This window comes from Rhinolophus sinicus, linkage group LG06 (genome assembly GCF_036562045.2).
Source record: "Rhinolophus sinicus isolate RSC01 linkage group LG06, ASM3656204v1, whole genome shotgun sequence".
Classification (NCBI taxonomy): Eukaryota; Metazoa; Chordata; class Mammalia; order Chiroptera; family Rhinolophidae; genus Rhinolophus; species Rhinolophus sinicus.
This window is the reverse complement of record NC_133756.1, coordinates 161,952,443-161,970,952: the sequence shown is the minus strand read 5'-3', so window position 1 is coordinate 161,970,952 and position 18,510 is coordinate 161,952,443. Positions and strand designations below refer to the sequence as shown.

Here is an 18,510-nt window from a genome sequence, read left to right as displayed (position 1 = left end):
CCCTATGCGGTGGGGCCAACACTCCCTGGCTGGCGAGACGGGGGCGCAGGGACGAGAGACACCTTGCCCAATGTTACCCCAAGCTGGGATTCGAACCAGGCCCTCTCTGACTCAAGCCCAAACTCTTGGCTGCTGTACTGTTCCCTCCTCCATGCCGGGCTGCAGGTGTCTGGAGGGGAGCCTTGCATGTTACTGCCAGTGCCCACCATGCACCAGCTGCTGTGCTGGGGCCACATCTGCAGACCAGCCAGATGTGGCCTGGCCTCTGCGGTAGACCTTAGACCAGATCATACAGATAATCATGTGATTGCACAGTAATTGATCGCAGATAATAGTGGAATTATACATCGATTATGTAGACCAGGGTTCTGTGAGAGTTGAGGGGGTCGGTGGTCTGACCGTGACATGGTGGTGGGCAGTAGTAGCCAGGACAGGCGATAGAAAATTCCATCTACTAACTGACTTTGCCAAAAGAGAGATGGTGATTACGAACTCCAGAGATCACTAGCTTCAGGCATGGCTGGATCCAGGGCTCTTTCTCTGTGCTTCCCACTGTGTTGGCCTCACTCTCAGGAGCTTTCTCCAATCCACAGGGATGAGAGGTGAGGAGAGGGCAACAGCTCTAGGATGGCACAGCACCAGTGTTCCCTCAACGGAAAGCACAGCTTCTCTTTCTCAGCCAGTCTAACCCAGAATTGCACTGTATTGGCCTGCCTTGGGTCACATGCCCTTCCCTGAGCCTGTCATGTGGCCTGCTGGCTTTGGAATTCATTGATTGGCAGAGTCTGGGGCAAAGTCTGGGGAATCCCGAGGATGAGCCTCCTGGACTGAGAGTAGGGAAGGGGTGGCCTCCAAAGGACCACTGGGAAGAGGGAAGGTTGAGCAGGCAAAAGCCAGCCAAGTTCTCCTTCAGAGTGACCTTGAAACCAAAAGTGAGCAGGAATGGGCTGGGTTAAAGGGCAGGGGAGGGAAGGCGGGGCAGAAGGAGCAGCACATGCGCAAAGCTTGGGGTGTTTGAGGAAACCAAGAAGAGTAAATTGTAGATGCAGGGGCGGGGCGACCCCACCTAGGGGACCCCTGCGGAGCCAAGGGGACAATGCTCAGTGATGGGTTAGGATTTTATTCCAAGACCAGAGAGGGGAGAGGTGTTGAAGTGATCTATGTTATAAAAAGCTTGAGCTGCAAAGGGACCAGATTGCAGAAGCCCTCTTCCCGGGTGCCCCCCTCCTCCCCCGGTGCCCCGCCCCCTCCATAGAAGCCCTCCCACCTCACCTTCCCAAGCACTCCCTCCACACCTCCCAAAGTGCCCCGCACTCCCCCCCCTTCCCATACACCTTCCCACATGCTCTCTCCTCCTGCGCTGCTCCCATCTCACCTACCTCCTCCCCACACACCTCTCATTGTCCCTCACCCCGTGTGTCACCTCTGGCTCTCCAGCCTTACCCCGGAGCAGGGCCTCATGATGGTGGTAAAAATAACTCTGACAGCATGTGAATGGGGGGTTGGGGGGGAGTGGTGAGGGAGGAGAAGGGAGGCCAGGGAGGTGCTATCTCCTGAGCTCTGGAGGTGGGTCCTGAGCCCCAGCCCCTCCCCCATGGGTACCGGGAGGCCCTTAGTCACACTTGCTCTCACGGGCATCTCAGTCAGGCGCACATGCAGCGCCAGCAGTGAACCAAACCAGATGGAGGAGCTCTCAGAGGCGTAAGTAGCCCAGCCCGCCAGACTGCCTGCGCTCTGGTCACCCCCCCCAAGGCTGGAGCCCCCCACTTCTCCCCCACCCCACCTGCTTTGACCTTGCATTGTCCTCAGATCCTGGCTGCCACCCCAGGACTCCAGCCCCAGCACCTTCAGTGATGTGTCTTCGCCCTGTCTCTTTGGCCCTGTGCAGTCCCCTCATCCCCAGTCTGCAGGGCTTCTCTGAATCCGCCCGATGCCTGAGCCCCCATGGCGGGCACGGCGGCAGCAGCAAGCAGGAGGCGGCCACAGCGGGTAAGCATGCAGGAGCACATGGCCATCGACGTGAGCCCAGGCCCCATCCGGCCTATCCACCTCATTTCTGACTACTTCCCGCACTTCTACCCATTTTCTGAGCCTGCCCTGCGCACCCCAGACCTGCACCCTGCAGTGGCCCCTACCATCAGTTCTGCACCCCAGCTGCAGCCGGACCCAGAGCCAGAGGGAGACTCAGATGACAGCAGTGAGTGGAGCAGGGGACAAGGGGGACGCCCTAGGCTCAGCACAGCCAGGGTGCGGTATGGGCATCCCATGCATCTGAGGACGGAGAGGGGCAAGGCAGGAGGCATGACGCCGTGTGTGTGGGGGGGGGGGGGGCAGGAGCTGGAGGGGTTCAGGTAGGAACTGACCCTGCCTGCCACCTGCCCTTAGCTGCCTTGGGCACCCTTGAGTTCACGCTTCTTTTCGATGCGGACAATAGTGCCCTGCATTGCACAGCTCACCGTGCCAAGGTAAGGATGGGGATGGGGGTCCCCGGGCCATGGGCCTGAGCCACAGGCCTGCCCCACATCCAGTCTCTTCTCAGGGCCTCAAGCCACCAGCCTCAGGCTCCGTGGACACCTATGTCAAAGCCAATCTGCTTCCAGGGGCCAGCAAGGTGAGGCCCCTACTGCTGCCCTTGGCCACACACCCAGCTTGGAGCTCCCCATTGCTGGAATGTGCAACTGGGGATCCCATCAGGAGGGTGGGACCCTGGGAGCTGAAGAAGCCCTGACCCACGCTGCCTGGCCCCCAGGCCAGCCAGCTGCGGACACGCACGGTTCGGGGTACAAGGGGACCTGTCTGGGAAGAGACACTTACCTATCACGGCTTCACCTGCCAGGACGCTGGGCGCAAGACCCTGCGGTGAGCATTGGGCCTGGGCCCTGAGGGAGCAGGGCGGGGTGGGGGCTTGCCTGGCCAGGGGTGACTTTGGTGGCCACCAGGCTGTGTGTGTGTGAGGACCCATGGCTGCGGCGACGGCGGCAGGCGCCTCCCCTGGGGGAGCTGCGGGTGCCCCTGAGGAAGCTGGTGCCCAACCGAGCCAGCAGCTTCGATGTGTGTCTGGAGAAGCGGAGGCTGGTGAGTGGGGCTGGTGCACGGGGTGGGGCTCCGTGGCCCAGGAAGCTGTGATGGGGAAGCTAGAGAGGGGAGGGGCAGGGAAGGGCACCTGGACAGTGTCCAGTCAAGGTGACAGCTCTATGCTTTCAGACCAAGAGACCCAAGAGCCTGGATACAGCCCGTGGCATGTCCCTGTATGAGGAGGTGGGTAGGACAGCAGGTGAGCAGGGATATGGAAGGGACGGGCCTGGGGTGGCCCAGGCTGAAGTGCATGAGGCAGGGGCCGAGGTGGGCTTGGAGAGACTGAGGCCGTCTCATAGGATCTGTGAGTGCTCGGAGCCTTGGGGGACAGCGACGTCCGTGCTAGAGCAGCCCTCAGGGGGCAGAGACCCAGGCCACATTGAAGCAGAGATGGGATTTGTCCGTGGCCCAATGAGCTGAGAGGGCAGGGGTACTGGACCAGGTGAGGTTTCCTGACTGCCAGGATGGCCCCTGGGGTAGTGTGGGTGCCACTCCTGGGGCTGGTAGCCCTAGACAGGCCCTTGTCAAGAGGCAGTGACAGTGACTGCAGGGGGCCCGAGAGACTAGGCCAGATCCCCTTTTGCCTGGCAGGGATGGGCACCTGCCAGGCTGTGGCAGGGCTGGCCGAAGTCCCTCAGATGGAAGGGCCGGAGTTACTACAGCTACTGCCAAACCATGGCCAGGCTAGTCCAAAGGTGGGGCAGGCACCCTGTACCGCCCACGTGCTGTCCCAGACCCCACACAGCAGTGCCACGGTGCACGGGTGCTCGCGGAGCACTTCCTGAGAACCGAATACGGCACGGTGGTTGGGTTTCTCCTAATTGAATCCTATGCTAAGTGTGGGAGAAGCACGTTCTTCCCAGACATCCTCCCGAGTCCTTTGGAAGCACCAGGGGCCAAGTGTGGCAAAAGACATTCAGCACCTGGTCCCCAGGGTGGTGGGGAAAGAAGGTGGGTTTTGTCACTGAAAAGACCGGTGTGTCCCTGGTGGAGACAGCCTCTCAGAGCTGCGTCAGAGGCAGGGCTTGCCCTGCAGGAGGGGGCAATGAGCGCATAGTGGGAGGCCATTTAGGCAGCTCTTAGCATGTCTGCCGCACTCGGCGCCATCAGTGTCCTTCCTCTCCAGGACAAAGACGCACTGAGCTGACCTGCCTGGGCAATTCCCTCCCCTTCTTAGGCCCTCGAGGGCACAGTTGGCTCATTAAGTCCCCTTCCAGGGCACCAGGTCAGTGGCTCTTTCTGGAAATTGAATCATGAAGTCAAGTCACTGGCCAATTTCTTTGCAGCCAGTTTGAATCCTCACATCCTGGCCACCACTGGTGGGTGGGTGGGCTCTGGGCCACCCAGGGGCTGACCCCAGCCTACCCCGCAGGAGGTGGAGGCAGAGGTGGCCGGGGAGGAGCGCGGGCGCGTCCTGCTGTCGCTGTGCTACAGCTCTCAGCGGGGTGGCCTGCTGGTGGGTGTGCTGCGCTGCGCCCACCTCGCCCCCATGGATGCCAATGGCTACTCAGACCCCTTCGTCCGCCTGTGAGTGTGAACAGGGGTAGACAGGAGGGCATGGGGGTTCCTCAGAGACCCTCTGGGGCTCACCTCTGCAGGACCACACCCAACCTGACCCCATCCTCCCCAGTTTCCTGCATCCAAATGTGGGAAAGAAATCTAAATACAAGACCAGCGTTCGGAAGAAGACCCTGAACCCCGAGTTCAATGAGGTAGGTCAGGGCTGGGCCAGGACACTCCTGGCTGCTTTGGCGGGGGGGTGGGGGGCATCAGCATCCTGCCTCAGTCAGACAGCGCAGGTCCCAGCTAAGCTGAGCCACTCACCGCCTGAGCCTGCTTCTGAGGCCACATCCTTCCTGCCTTGGTCCCCCTCCCTGCAGGAGTTCTTCTACGCTGGCCTGAGGGAGGAGCTGGCCCAGAAGACACTGCTGGTGTCTGTGTGGGACTATGACCTGGGCACAGCCAACGACTTCATTGGTGAGTGGGGGTGCAGGGGAGCTGGGCGGGGGGAGGGGGCCCAATGGGCTCCCACACAGCTCCTGAGCCCTATCCTCCAACCCAGGTGGGGTGCAGCTGAGTAGCCGAGCCAGTGGGGAGCGCCAGCGGCACTGGTGCGAGTGCCTGACCCACAGCGACCGCAGGCTGGAGCTGTGGCATGCACTGGACAGCGCGCCCTTCCAGCTCAGCGCCTAGCAGGGCACCTGCCCTGACCCTGCTCACCGCTTCTCCCCCAAACTGACCCACGGACGTCTCCACAGAGCTGCGAGGACCTGGCACTGCCTCACCTACTGTGCCCAGCCCCTAGTCAAACTGTTTCCTCCCTTGATCTTTCAAATCTGCCCACTGCCAAACCAGGAAGCAAGAATAAACCTTTTGTCCAAACCAGACCAGACCGAGCCTGTTCTTTCCCTGCCCATCGCCTCCTAGGGCAGTCTGGGCCCTGCTTTCCTTGCCCCACCCTCTAGAGGCCCAGGTCTAGACCCCAGGCCACAGCTTTCCCCTCACCCACCAGGGAGAGCCCCTCTCCCCACCGCTGCTTCCTACACCGAGGGCTGGCGCTCAGGATGGTCTAGGAGACTCACTGACCCACAAGAGGCCAAGGTGTACATTAGTGACATGACCTTGAGCTGACCTATCCCTCCCAAGCCTCCACCTCTGTCTGGGAAACAGGCCTCTCAGAGTAATGGGCTGCAGGTGGCAGGGTAAAGAGCAAGGCCGCAGAGCAGCTGCAACAGGAGAGTGGGCAGCACTCGCTTTATTGTCCAGTGGTCCAGACAGATGGACGCCAGCCAGGGTTGGGCTCAGGAGGCGGCTTGCCTGGCCTGGTGCTGCAGGGCAAACTGCTGCATCCGCTCCTCAAGCTCCGGCCGGAAGTGGCGGATCAGGCCCTGCGAGGGGGAGGGGCACTGTGTGAGCTGGGGTCTAAAATCGCCCACTGCCCTGGGCTCCCGGCACCCCACCCTAGTGCCATGTAGCTGGGCAGTGAGTACCTGCACGGGCCAGGCGGCCCCGTCGCCCAAGGCACAAATGGTGTGGCCCTCGATCTGCTTGCTGATCTCCCACAGCGAGTCGATCTCGGCCGGCCGGGCATCCCCCCGCACAAAGCGGGCCATCACCTTATTCATCCAGTCCACACCTGCAGCCACGGCAGCAAGAGAGCTTGGTGGGCCCCTCTAGCCAGGCTGTGGGGGATGGCACTTGAGGGGGTACAGGTCACAGCGGGTGGGGACTAAGAGAAGCCACAGCAGGCCGGGAGGCAGCATTTGTTAATTCAGGGTTCGGAGCGCACCCCACCTTTGTCATATGCCCAACACAGGCCCAGGGTGAGCCATAGAAAAAGCCCCCACCCTGCCTGGGGCGCTCACCCTCGCGGCATGGGGTGCACTGGCCACAGCTCTCGTGCTTGTAGAACTCAATGAGGCGGGCGATGGCTTTCACAATGTCTGTCTGGAGAGACAAGGGACAGTGAGCAGGCACCCAAGGCCAGGAGTGGCCTCCCCGACCCTCCCCATACTGCCCACTCCAGGGGTACCCTCCCCCACAGCTGCCTTGCTCCCTTCTCCCCCACCTCACTGTATCTCGGGCTACAGGAACGGGGACCCGAGAATTGGCAAACGTTCTGAGAGCAGCCCGGGGAGGGGTCCTAGGCAGACTGGCACAAGGCAGGGCCACGTGGGGCGCGCGGGCCAGCCCTTACCGAGCGGTCCATGACGATCACCGCGGCTGTGCCCAGGCCCGTCTGCGCCTGCACTAGTCCGTCGAAGTCCATCAGCACCGTCTCGCACACGGACTTGGGGATCAGTGGGGTGGACGAGCCGCCGGGGATCACAGCAAGGAGATTGTCCCAGCCGCCCGTGACTCCCCCTGAAGCCCCCGTCAGTCCCCAAAAGGATGGTCAGGGCTGGGGCCGGCACACCTGCCCAGTCCTGAGCCCAGTCCTGTCAGCCCCCACGCCCACCCCAAGGCCCTTCCAGCCCTTGTTCTTCAAGGACACCCTGCCCCGTCCCCCCGTGTGGCCCCCGGCCTCACCGGCATGCTTTTCAATCAGTTCCTTCAATGGCACAGACATCTCCTCCTCCACGGTGCAAGGGTGGTTGACGTGGCCAGAAATGTTGAACAGTTTGGTGCCTGAGTTGCGCTCGCGACCAAAGCTGGCAAACCAGGCACCCCCACGGCGGCAGATGGTGGGGGACACAGACACTGTCTCCACATTGGCCACAGTTGTGGGGCAGCCAAACACTCCTGTGGGGAAATGGGATAAGAGACTGGTAGCTGCCAGGGGTGAGGACAGGTTTCCTGGCAATGGGATCTGTCCCGGGGTCCTGCTTCTGTGGCAGAGAGTGCCCTCCCCACCACTTTATCACTCATCCCCAGTGGAACCCAAATTCCGGCAGGAGCTGCAGCACCTTGTTCACCACCCTGTCCTTCGCTCCCAGAGGGCTGCAGGGGACTTCGGTGTCTCCTGTGGGGGCTGAGGCGGGCTGAGGTGGGCGAACTGGTGCAGCCTCTGTTGTTGCCCCCCTACTTTCTGTATCCGGCCCCCAGTGCAGAAGAAACTCAGAAATACTCTAAGAATGACCGGGGGGACCTGAAGCCAGATCGCGGATGCCACAGACGAAGACTCAGTAATGGGCTGTGTCTTACCCACATCTGCGGGGAAGGGTGGCTTCAGGCGGGGCTTGCCCTGCTTGCCCTCAATGGACTCGATGAGCGCCGTTTCCTCCCCGCAGATGTAGGCGCCAGCCCCCCGTATCACGAACACGTCAAAATCATAGCCGGAGCCACAGGCGTTCTTGCCGATCAGACCAGCCTCATAGGCCTCTTGGATGGCCACCTGTGGGACAGGGGGATGAGGGATGGTCCCCGAGAGTCCAGGAACATGGCATATGGGGGGAAGGGGTAGAGGCCCTGTGAGTCTATCACCAAATTCAGGGCAAAAGCTCCCTTTGGGCATGAATGGAGGACACGTTGGGCGAGGGTGGGGACTTCTACAGTGTGTGTGCTATTATAACAACACTTAAAGATTCTCCAACTATGTGTGTTTAAAGGAAAGATTTTAGGAAATAATGAAAATTTAGCAAGTAGTTTCTCTAGGTGGGAGATTCTTCTCTTGTGCGTGTGATTTCCTGTTTTTATAATGAGTCAGTACTACTTCTGCAGTAGAGGAAAAGACCCTAGACGTTTATCTTAAAATATATCATAATAACTCTTATACACAATGCAATTATGTGCTAAGGCACTGTTCCAGGTGCTATTCCCGTATCCCTCAGCTTGCTGTGCAGGAACCTAACAGAAAGGCGTGACTCTGGCCCTGCACCAGTCACTATAGACCTCACCGAGTTAATTACTGAAATGACCCCTTGACCCTGCTGCAGGAAACATGCCCTCATTCTGAGCTCCCCTAGGACTAGTGGAGCCCTGGAAGGCTTTGGAGCACAGAGGAAGAGCCCAGGGAAGGCTTTGGGGTCTATGCCCCATTCACAATGCACGCAGGAGTGACCACCACTCTCCCAGTTCTACCCCAGACAGCTCAGGCGCTAAAACCTAAGAACAACTACGCCAGGTAAGGAGACGTGTGAGTGCCCTCTCTGGCCCACCTGCAGATTGGAGGCCTCATTGTAGAATTCCCCACGGATGTAGATGTAGGCCGCACGGGCGCCCATGGCTCGGCCCCCCACTAGGCAGCCTTCCACCAGCTTGTGGGGGTCGTGCCGCATGATCTCCCGGTCCTTGCACGTGCCGGGCTCCCCTTCATCTGCGTTTACTACCAGGTACTTGGGCCTGTCGGGACCAGCAGGTCAGTTAGACTACAGGGCCACCAGCACTGGGCTTTCAACCCCCACTCTACCCAGGGAAGCCTCAAAGATGCCTCCTCTGACAGTCAGTTCTCTGCCCTCCCAACAGGTTCCCAGGGGCTCTGCTTGCTCATCACCAACGACAAGGAGCTCACTGCCTATTCCACCTTTGGGTGTCTATTACCACAGGAAAGGTCTTCGTTCTGCTCAGTCCAAATGTCTCTCCTTGTGCTTTCCCGGGAGCCCAAACTCTGCTCTGGTCACATAGAGCCTTCCTGAACCTCCGCCATATCTCTGGGGCCAAAAGGTAAAGTAGCTGACGTTTATCATTTGTTTCCTACGTGCTGACCAACGTGTGGGCCAAAAGCTATACGAACCTTATCTCTTTAATCCCTGCCCAATGTAATACCCATTTATACAAAAGAACACTGAGGTTCATAAAGGCCAGGGCACTGCCCACAGCTATACGATTAGAAGGTAGAGCTAAGAATTGACCAATTAAGTTTGTGTGAGTCAAAGTCTTGTTTTGATTCTGCTACCCTTCAAGTCTCCCCTGAGGAAGACCAGAGAACTGAGTCGCACCTACTGAAGCTCCGGTAACTTCCTCCCCCTTTATTCACTCCAAGGAAACCACTGTGGGTAAGCCATGCCACCCTGAGGCTTCTCCTGCACCCCCACCTCTGCCTGCCCACACACACCTGCCATCTGAGGGCTTATTCATGAAGCTCCACTTGAGGCCAGTGGGGAAGCCAGCGCCTCCACGGCCCCGCAAGCCCGACGTCTTCACCTCACCCAGGATCCAGTCAGGCCCCTTCAGCAGGATCTCCTTTGTCTTGTACCAGTCACCTCGACTCTGGGCACCTTTTAGCCTGAACAGAGTAGGGAAGGCAGTAAAGAGGAGGCCCTGCACCGGGACCCACCCGGCGAAGGGCCCCATCTCACCTCCAGTCATGGCGGCCATACAGGTTGGTGAAGATCCGGTCTTCATCCTTCAGTGAGCCAAATGAGGTTTTCTTGGGTGCTGTCTGGGGGGACACAGAAGGTCAGGAGACCCAGCAGAGCTCTGGGTCATGAAGGGCCAGGCCAGAAGCTACAGATTCTTGGGTCCTCCTGATTAGAGGGGGCTGGGCTGGGGAGATGGTAGGGGCCTAACCACAGAACCCTTTGTAGCAAGGTAGCTACCACCACCGCTTAGTAAGCACTTCCTGTTCAACACACGCTAGAGTAAGCATTTTACATCCAAAATCTCACTGCCAAAATCCAAAATCCTCATAACCCTGAGACAGGAATGATTTTACAGAGGAGAAAACTGAGGCTGAGAGCAAAATGAATATATGGATGGGCATACAGCCAAAAGCAGCAGGTGGAGTCTGAGCTCAGGTCTGCCTGTGGCCAAAGCCCACATCTGGACCACAGCACCTCCCTGGTCCCAGTGTGATGTCGTGTCCATTTACTGGTCTGGCTGTCCTACTGGACCAAGACTTAGGTATGCCAGGGCCTTCTATTACTAACTCTGTTGGAAGCAAAATGCGTTTAGTTATGGGAAAGAAATGCCTCACTAGGGCTGGGACCCAGGTGATGGAGGGAGACCCATTTGGGATAACACTGATGAGAAGAGGTGGGGTCTGGAACGCCACATAACCCGGTGGTGAGCATCCCAGCTGAGGACTATGGGGAACTGGCTTCCAGACTTCCATCCCCTTAAAAGGCACTACAGGGAGCAGAGCTCCGGACCGGGAATGGGGAGGCACACATCCCTCTCCAAAACTGTTTTCTGCATCTGTAAAATGGGACAACGATATAGTCACGCCCGACAAGTCTACGGCACGGAAGGAATAAGACTCGGATCCTTCGCCACCTGCACAATCTCCCGCTAGGCCGCGGGACAGTGAAATAAGGGAAACCAAGGAGCCGGAGCGCTGGTGGGGGTGATGGAGTCAGACTCCCGTGGGGACCCGTTCCCCGCCCTTCTACACCAAGCCCAGAGAAGTAACCTTCCCGCAGGGCTGAGAAGATGAGGAGGGTTCTCCAGGACGCACTACAGACCCGAGAGACAGCGCGCGCACAGGCGCGGCAGCCAGACCCGCCCGCGAATACCCCTGAATCGAGCCAGCCCGGGATTCACCGTGTCGCTGCTGAAGCGGACAGACACCCGCGCGGGGAGCGACCCGCCGAGCAGCCTCCGTGCCGCCAGCATCGCGGAAACCAGCCCGGTCACCTCTCGCTGTCACCTTCACGTTCTAAGGCAAGAGGAACCGGAGCGACTGAGACGCTAGACGGCGCACAGGAAGTACGTCCCGCGTCCCGCGCCCAGGCATCCCTGCGCCTCTCCCACCTCGCCCTAGATTCCGCCTCCTCAGGGGAGGGCAGATGGACCGGAAGTTGCGTCAGCGCTGAGGCTGCTGGGAGATGTAGTCCCGCCAGCATCGCCCTTGCCTTCCTTCCGCCACCTGGCTGGCAAGCCCTTGCTCACTGGCACAACCATTTGCCCGCTCGGCTTCTTCGCATTCGCTTCCGGTCCCCTAGCCTTTCAAACCTCAAGTAAACAAACTTCGCATGTTACCTTCTGCCGGGTTCTGGTGTTTATCACTTTCTACAGGTTCTGCATTTAGTGTGCACCTGCTGTATGCACAAGTATAGGGGGGGCAGGGGGAAGGACAAATCAGGCCCGTTACAGCTTGACCCTTGTAACTATGTTGTAATTATTCTATCCCAGTCCCTTGTAACTATGTTGTAATTATTCTATCCCAGTCCAAGCCCTCCTAGACTGTGATTTTCCCCCGCCCCAGCTCCAGAGGTATGCAGGGGTTGATGGCGGGGGTCTTCCAAGAAGAGATGTTGGGTGAGGTCGAGAGGATGGAGATGGGCAGTGGGTGGCGTATCCTTTTGCTGGTGCTGTGAAGCTCTCCCAACCATCCCCTCCTCAGCCCGTGTCCGGAGAGTCCAGCACTTGGCGCTTCTGCTCGAAATCCCGCAGTGGCTTCTACTACTTTCTCAGTGGGGCCCGGGCCCGGCATTTAGGGACTCGGCCCCTCCCTTCCAGGGTCTTCCGGCCCAGACCATGTCACGTCCCCTCTGCTCAGGACCCCTTTATCATGGGGCTTTAGGGCGTTTGTGTGGCTGCCCTCCCCCGGAGTGTGCACTCCCCTAACCTGAGGAAGTCCTCTGTTCTTTGCCTTCTCTGGAAGTCTTGGAAGCCTGATCAGCTCTTGTCTTCTTCAGTCCTCTGAAACCCTTTGTCTCAGAGACTGCCCTGCTCTGAGATAAGTGTGTCATTTTTGGTTTTCTCTTCCCAGCTCCTCTGTTCTCTTGTCCTGTCGTCATCCTTTCTTATCTCTCACAAAATGTGCTCTTTACAAAGCTCATTTGCCTTTATTTTCTCATATACTCCCCACAGGAGCCCTAGATGGTGTTCATTCCATTTTATACATGAAATAAATTGAGGCCCGTGGAGATTTCATCCCTAGTCCATGGGCATCCATTTAGTGCTGCTCAGGGGTAGAGCTGGACTCAAACCCAGGCCTGCCTTCCTTCCGAGAGTGCCCCCCACTCCCCGCCACAGCAAACCCACAGAACAATTGACACACGTGTGACAGTCATTGTGGGATGTCAGTGGTGTTTCCAAAAGAGGCGCCAAAAGCATCCGCACCTTGTCTGAGGTCTCACAGATGGGTAGGGCAGTACCGGGCCCAGGGCCCAGCAGTTCTGGCTCCCAGCCCCAGCCCTCTCTCCTTGGTGGGGAAAGAGATTGCCCAGACACAGCTGCGGATTACACAGCTAATCCCGGGCTCAGACCTGAGTCCATGGATCCCTGCCTTTGGGGCAGGAGAAGGGGGGCAGTGGAGCCAGAGGATGGGTTCCTTCCTCATCCTCTCTAACTGGGTCAAGGGAGCAGAAGGCTGGGAGGAGAAGGCAACCTGGGGATGCTGTGGACCGGAGATGGCTGGGCATGGTGGTGGGAAATGGAGAGTGAGGGGCAGGATCTCCTGAACATCAGTGCCAGCCTTGGTGCCGAGAACCTGCCATGTGTTAGCTGCTTAATCCTCCTGCCACCTGGGGCATAGGAGTGATGGTGAGCCCGTTTTCATAAGAGGATAGATTGTATCATTGACCCTGAGTGGCCTGCCCAGGACAGCACAGCTGCCGGAACTTGGCTTGAGGTCTCCTGACACTCCATCAGCACCCACCTAGAGCACCTGCTTGCCAGGCTCCACTCAGTGTCACCTTCCTTCTCTGCGGTGTTCTCAGCTGTCCCTCTGTGCCTGTCCCATCCTAAGTTGTATCTGCCTCCAGGCCAGAAGTGGGAGGTGTCAAGATCCCTTGTCCCCAGATCCATTGCATCCTGCCAATTCTGCCTTCTGAACTCCCTGATCCTGTGCCTTCAGGCCTGTCCCTTGGTGATGGCCCCTCAGCTTTCACCTGGAATTTTGCAAAGCCTCCTTGAGGTTGCCCAGACTCTCGTCCCCTCCAATTTTCTCTTTGCACCCTGGAGCTGTTTGAAACCTCAGATCCATATTGTCCCTCCCCTGCCTAAGATGCTTCATGGTTCCCCAGTGTCCTCAGGACAAAGCCCCAGCCCCTTGACCTGGCATTCAAGGTCAGCTCCAGTTCAAATGGCTCTGCCCACACAAGCAAGGTTGGAACCATAGGAGCCATCTTCCTCCCCCTCCCTCTCCTCCTCCTGAGGAGCCCTCGGATGTCACCTCTCCAGAAAGCTTTCCTCCACCACTCTATACAACTGTCTTGAACAACTATTGCCACAGGTCCAGTGTGACTACCACATGATCGTATCTTCTCTCTTCTCTGACACCCAACACAGAGCTTCTCAAGGGAGGTGCTTATGTAATATAATCTAATTTCATATTTGGACAATGAAAAATATCTATGTTTTTCCTTTGTTGGCAATTTAAGAAATTCAGAAAAGCAAAAAGAAAGTAGTAACATGTTTTCACCACACTGATTTAAACCCCCATATTCGTTTTGCTTACTTGTTTCCACTCTATTTTTTAGGGGATTTAAAAAACATTTCACAGTAGCATATGAATGAGCCTTAAAAATTTAGACCTTAACAGGAAAACACTGAAGTCTCTCTGCCCCAGAGCCAAATGCTGTTAAATTCGATATTGTTGTCTAATGCTTTTTAAAAATACCTTTCTTGTATATATGCTTACCCACAGGAAAAGATGAGTGTTTGGTGCTTTTGATTTGTAGTAATGGCGTCTTGCTATAACACGATTCTTCACCTTGCTTTTTTCCTTCAGCACTATGTTTTTGTGATTAGTCCATGTTGATACAAATAGATTTAGAAACATGATTATCTATAGGTGGCAACAGAGCTTCAAGGTTAAGGGCCTGGATTCAAAATCCTGCTCCCACACTTACTACCTATAGGACTTTATGACCTGTGCCTCAGTTTCGTCTTGTGGAAAATGGGGATAACATATACCCTAAAGGAGCATCTGTTAGGGTTGAGAACAGTAAGTGAGCAGTGCCTGACACACAGCAAATGCCCAAAGAATGTTGGACTGAATGAGCTGAATTGTTGATTAACTTGGAGAAGACCCACTGTGGGGACAGAGCCAGGAGTGCAGTTTCCAGGCTCTCGTCCTCACGTGGAAAGGTGCTACCTCAGGTAGTAAATGACCATCAACTGTGATTGGATGGCCATCAGCTGTGGCTAGTTGGCCATCAGCTGTAGCCAGTGAGCCACTGGCCACTAATATAACTGCCGCGGCTACGCTAGCAGCAAATGGGGGCTAGCAAGAAAATGGTGGCTGAACCTGCAAGTGCGGATTGCAGTGAGCACGGCGGATTGCAGCTAGCAAGTGAGGTTGGTTGCCAGAGAGAAGTGGACGGCAGGTTGCGGATAGTGTGGTTCCTGCTTCCTGTGTCTCCAACCCAGCCACCAGCAAGAATATAGTGGTATGACTCCCCTATCTATGGCTCCGTGGGTGTTCCTTTTTGGCCTCACCATGTCCTGCGGGACCGGAGACCCCTCATGACACCCTCCACATCTTTCCAGTATTTAGCTTTCCCACCCACGAATGTGGTATCACTCCTCATTTTTTCAGATCTTTTAGGTCCTTCACTAAACATTTAGAATGTTTCCTATAAAAAATTCTGCCCCTTTTTTTAATATAGGAATTTTATGTGATGTTTGTGTTTCTATGTTTTTGTGCTCTCTATTCTGATAACATATTCTAATTGACTATTGATTGTAAATAGAAAGCTATTACTTTGCCTATATTGATTTTGTATCTGGATCCCTTAATGGACTCCCCTGTTATAAAAGTGTGTCCATTGAAGCTTTTCTATTTTCTATGCTGACGATCATATTGTTAAGAAGTCTTGAGAGTCGAGTCTCTTCCTTTCTAACGTCAGGTGTCTCGTTTCTTTTTCTTATCGTATTGCACCAACTAAGAGCTTTGGAATAAGGTTAAATAGTGGTGACAGTAGGGAGCTTCCTATGGGGTATGATTTAATGGAACTGTGTAAAGGCTTAATATTAAAGCCCACAATTCCACGTGTTAGAACTTTGGTTTCTCCTTTTCATTTCATCTGCCTTCAGGTTTCCATAGGCTGTTTTTCACTGGCCCTCAGAAATGGAATTCCTGCAAATGGGTGTCTATTTCCCCCTAATTTAGCAGTAGCTGCTTGTGAAAATAAACACAGAGTAACTTCAGAAAAGAACCTTTGAAATGGGTGCAAAAGGAGACGGAATTCTAAACAATAACACCTTAGAAACTTTTTAGATAAAACTAGAGACTAGGGACATTTACAAGAGTATCTGTCTTAGTCTTCTACAACGTCCTTTCTTGCCTTGTTCTGCCACAGAACGTCTTCTTTCCCCTTCAGTCAGAGGTATCTTTCATGGCATCTGCCGCATCCCTGGAGACTGTACCATTAGCCTCCACGTACTGTGGTGTAATGCAGGGTCTCTGGTACCGCTCTCGGCAGGTGGACACAGAATATGGTGAGGCCAAAAAGGAGCACCGACGTGAGCCATGGATAAGGGGTTCATACCACTATATTCTGGCGGCTGGTCGAAACACAAAAGCAAACATCCGCCAGTACCCCAATGAGGGGTCTTCCTGCACCCCAGTCTCGCTGGCGGCCAGGCAAGACACAGGAAGTAGGATGAACGTAATCCCAATCCACAATCCACTTGCTAACCGCGATCCGTGCTTGCTAGGCGTAGCCACGACAGTTATATCAGTGGCTAATGGCTAACTGGTAACAGCAGATGGCCATCCAATCACAGCTGATGGCCATCTGCTACCCGAGCCAGCACCTTTCCACGTGAGGCCGAGAGCCTGGAAACAGCTCTCTGGGACTCCGTCCCCACATGTGGGGATCCCTGGTTCTGTTGTGGACACTAAAATTGGAACCATCTTGCCTGATCCAGGTGTGGCTTGATTGGTTGCCCAGAGGCACTTCAGAAATGGGCCCCTTCATGTAAGGAGGCGTGAAGGTAAAATTCACTGAGGACTCTGGCCTATTTCTTATCTTAAAACAATGTATATGTGTTATCATGGCAACCTTTGAGTATGAAGTTTGCTGAGGCCTTGGTTAAATTGAGGAAACTCCCTTCCAAGGCACGGTTTTATCATGAAGGGTTGCTCCATTTCATTGAATGCATTTTCTATGTCAGAGAAGGTCATATTGGTTTTTTTCTTTCTTCTTAATAACATCCATCTTTTTTATGATCTATTGAACCATTGTTGACCTCAAGGGGCAATAGAGTGAGGCAGCTAAGAGAACAGAGTAAAGCCAGTTGGGACTAAATCTTGGGCTGTACCACTTACCAGCTATGCGGCAGCTAAAGGGCAAGTTCCATGACCTTTCTGTGCCTCATGGCATCATTGCCACATTTTAATCTCTGTAAGGGCCCGGCACACAGTGCTAGGTAAGTGTTTGCTGTTCTCATTTTTTATTATTCCAGGGACAGACCTTTTGGTCATTCGTTCATTGTACTGCAGGATTGATTTGTACATCAGTGCTCATAAGTAGGGTAGCCTTGTCAAGTACAGTGGCATGTGGGGTCTCTGGTCCCGTTCCCGCATAAGAATGCAGGATATGGTGAGGCCAAAAAGGAACACCCATGGAGCCATAGGTAGGGGAATCATACCACTATATTCTCGCTAGCAGCTGAGTTGGAGACACAGGAAGCAGGAGCCACACTATCCGCAACCTGCTGTCCACTTCTCTCTGGCAACCAACCCCACTTGCTAGCTGCAATCTGCCGTGCTAACTGCAATCCACGCTTGCTAGCTCAGCCACCATCTTCTTGCTAGCCCCCATTTTCTGCTAGCATAGCCATGGCAATTATATTAGTGGCCAATGGCTCACTGGTTACAGCTGACAACCAACTAGCCACAGCTGATGGCCATCCAATCACAGTTGATGGCCATTTACTACCTGAGCCAGCACCTTTCCACATGAGGCCGAGAGCCTGGAAACTGCACTCCTGGCTCTGTCCCCACGACCCTATAGTTTGCTTTTCTCCAGGGGATCTTGTCCAGTTTTGTTAAAATGAGGTGGGCCACTTTTCACTTTTTCCTAGACATTGCAGGAGAGTAGAAATGGTTGTTTCCTGAAGCATGACTAGAACTCCCTGTAAGACCACCTGGAGCTGGGCCTCAGCTGTGGAGTGATCACTGTTTCCACTTTTTTAATGATTATTTGTTTATTTCCTTGAGACAATTTCGAACACCTATACTTTAAACAATGTTTTCTTGATGGATTGTTCTTTTTTCTAATGTGAAATATTTCTCTGCATCTCTTCTGACAAACTTGCCTTGAGGTTCCAGGTTCTTTGATATTACTATTGTTACACAAGCTTTTTTAAAAATTCATATTTCGTGTGTTTTTTTCTGTCTTTTTATTTTCAATCTTTCTCTTGTTTTAGGAATACCTCTTAAAAACAACATCCAATGAAATTTCATTTTTGTCTTATTTTAATCCAACCAGTGTCTGTCTTGTTAAAAGAGATATTTTGACCCATTTACATTTATTGTATTGCCACTAGGACTTATATCTGCCATGTTATATTGCTTTCCATTTAGTATTCTTTCTCCTTAGTTCTTTTTTCCTCTATCTTCCTGTCTTCTATTAAATTAATTGAGTTTTCTTTGTGCTTTTCCCTTCTCTTCCACTATTAGTTCGGAAGTTATACATTTTATTTTTAGTGGCTTACATTTTTAAACATCATACCTAAATTTCTTTTCCCAGCAAAAATGAATTAATATGTCTATCCTCCTGCTGAATATGAAACAAAACCAAACACAGAGTATATACTTCTCCCTTTGGACTTCCTTCCCTCCCAAACTCTGCTTTCTGAGTTGGCTCTGTTTGTGACCTGACAGGGAAGGCATTTCTGGCCCCTGCTTCAGGCTGCTGGTGGAGGAGACCTAGCCTCAGTCACAGGGGGCCCTTAGCGTTGCTCTTCAGAGCTGGGCACAGACTGGGGACCTGGCCCCAAGCCCTGCACATTCAACCTGGCTGTGTTCCTGCTTCCTGGCTAAGACACAAGACTTCAGCTCCCACCCCAGGCTGTGGGTTTCTTCCTCTTTCTTTCCTTCAGAGAGAAGCTTATTTCAAGTCTACATAGAATTCTTTTTTTTTTTTTCCTGTGTGACTG

At 54.6% G+C, this 18,510-nt stretch overlaps 2 protein-coding genes across 7 annotated transcripts; one reads left to right on the top strand and one right to left on the bottom strand.

The window, feature by feature from the left end:
• The first annotated feature begins 782 nt into the window (after window positions 1-782).
• On the top strand, window positions 783-5,462 carry LOC109450513 (double C2-like domain-containing protein gamma). 6 transcript variants are annotated; one of them, XM_019737901.2, is made up of 12 exons: window positions 785-932; window positions 1,644-1,701; window positions 1,810-2,197; window positions 2,386-2,465; window positions 2,540-2,611; window positions 2,750-2,859; window positions 2,940-3,075; window positions 3,205-3,258; window positions 4,448-4,602; window positions 4,706-4,787; window positions 4,956-5,052; window positions 5,138-5,462. In XM_019737901.2, the coding sequence occupies exons 3-12, from the start codon at window positions 1,945-1,947 to the stop codon at window positions 5,266-5,268; spliced, it is 1,170 nt and encodes a 389-aa protein (XP_019593460.1). In that variant the 5' UTR covers window positions 785-932; window positions 1,644-1,701; window positions 1,810-1,944; the 3' UTR covers window positions 5,269-5,462. The 6 variants fall into 6 exon arrangements, with proteins under 6 accessions (XP_019593461.1, XP_019593460.1, XP_019593459.1 ...); XM_019737900.2 differs by having other exon boundaries at window positions 786-932; window positions 1,889-2,197; XM_019737902.2 differs by lacking the exon at window positions 1,644-1,701 and having other exon boundaries at window positions 783-932.
• Window positions 5,463-5,802: 340 nt separating this feature from the next.
• Window positions 5,803-11,167, bottom strand: NDUFV1 (NADH:ubiquinone oxidoreductase core subunit V1). The gene is made up of 10 exons (XM_019737898.2): window positions 10,996-11,167; window positions 9,813-9,895; window positions 9,569-9,739; window positions 8,673-8,856; window positions 7,720-7,909; window positions 7,105-7,317; window positions 6,773-6,939; window positions 6,441-6,522; window positions 6,066-6,211; window positions 5,803-5,963 (listed from the first exon to the last, which is right to left on the bottom strand). The coding sequence occupies exons 1-10, from the start codon at window positions 11,065-11,067 to the stop codon at window positions 5,877-5,879; spliced, it is 1,395 nt and encodes a 464-aa protein (XP_019593457.1). The 5' UTR covers window positions 11,068-11,167; the 3' UTR covers window positions 5,803-5,876.
• Window positions 11,168-18,510: the final 7,343 nt, after the last annotated feature.

Excerpts from the sequence above, each read along its gene's own strand:
- NDUFV1 (XM_019737898.2), bottom strand. The coding sequence starts at position 11,067 with ATGCTGGCGGCACGGAGGCTGCTCGGCGGGTCGCTCCCCGCGCGGGTG. Across the intron at positions 7,318-7,719 it reads ACCCTTCCCCGCAGATGTGG|GAGTGTTTGGCTGCCCCACA; the intron begins GTAAGACACAGC and ends ATTTCCCCACAG. Across the intron at positions 6,523-6,772 it reads TGATCGTCATGGACCGCTCG|ACAGACATTGTGAAAGCCAT; the intron begins GTAAGGGCTGGC and ends TTGTCTCTCCAG.
- LOC109450513 (XM_019737902.2), top strand. The coding sequence starts at position 1,945 with ATGGCGGGCACGGCGGCAGCAGCAAGCAGGAGGCGGCCACAGCGGGTA. Across the intron at positions 2,612-2,749 it reads TGCTTCCAGGGGCCAGCAAG|GCCAGCCAGCTGCGGACACG; the intron begins GTGAGGCCCCTA and ends CCTGGCCCCCAG. Across the intron at positions 3,259-4,447 it reads GCATGTCCCTGTATGAGGAG|GAGGTGGAGGCAGAGGTGGC; the intron begins GTGGGTAGGACA and ends CCTACCCCGCAG.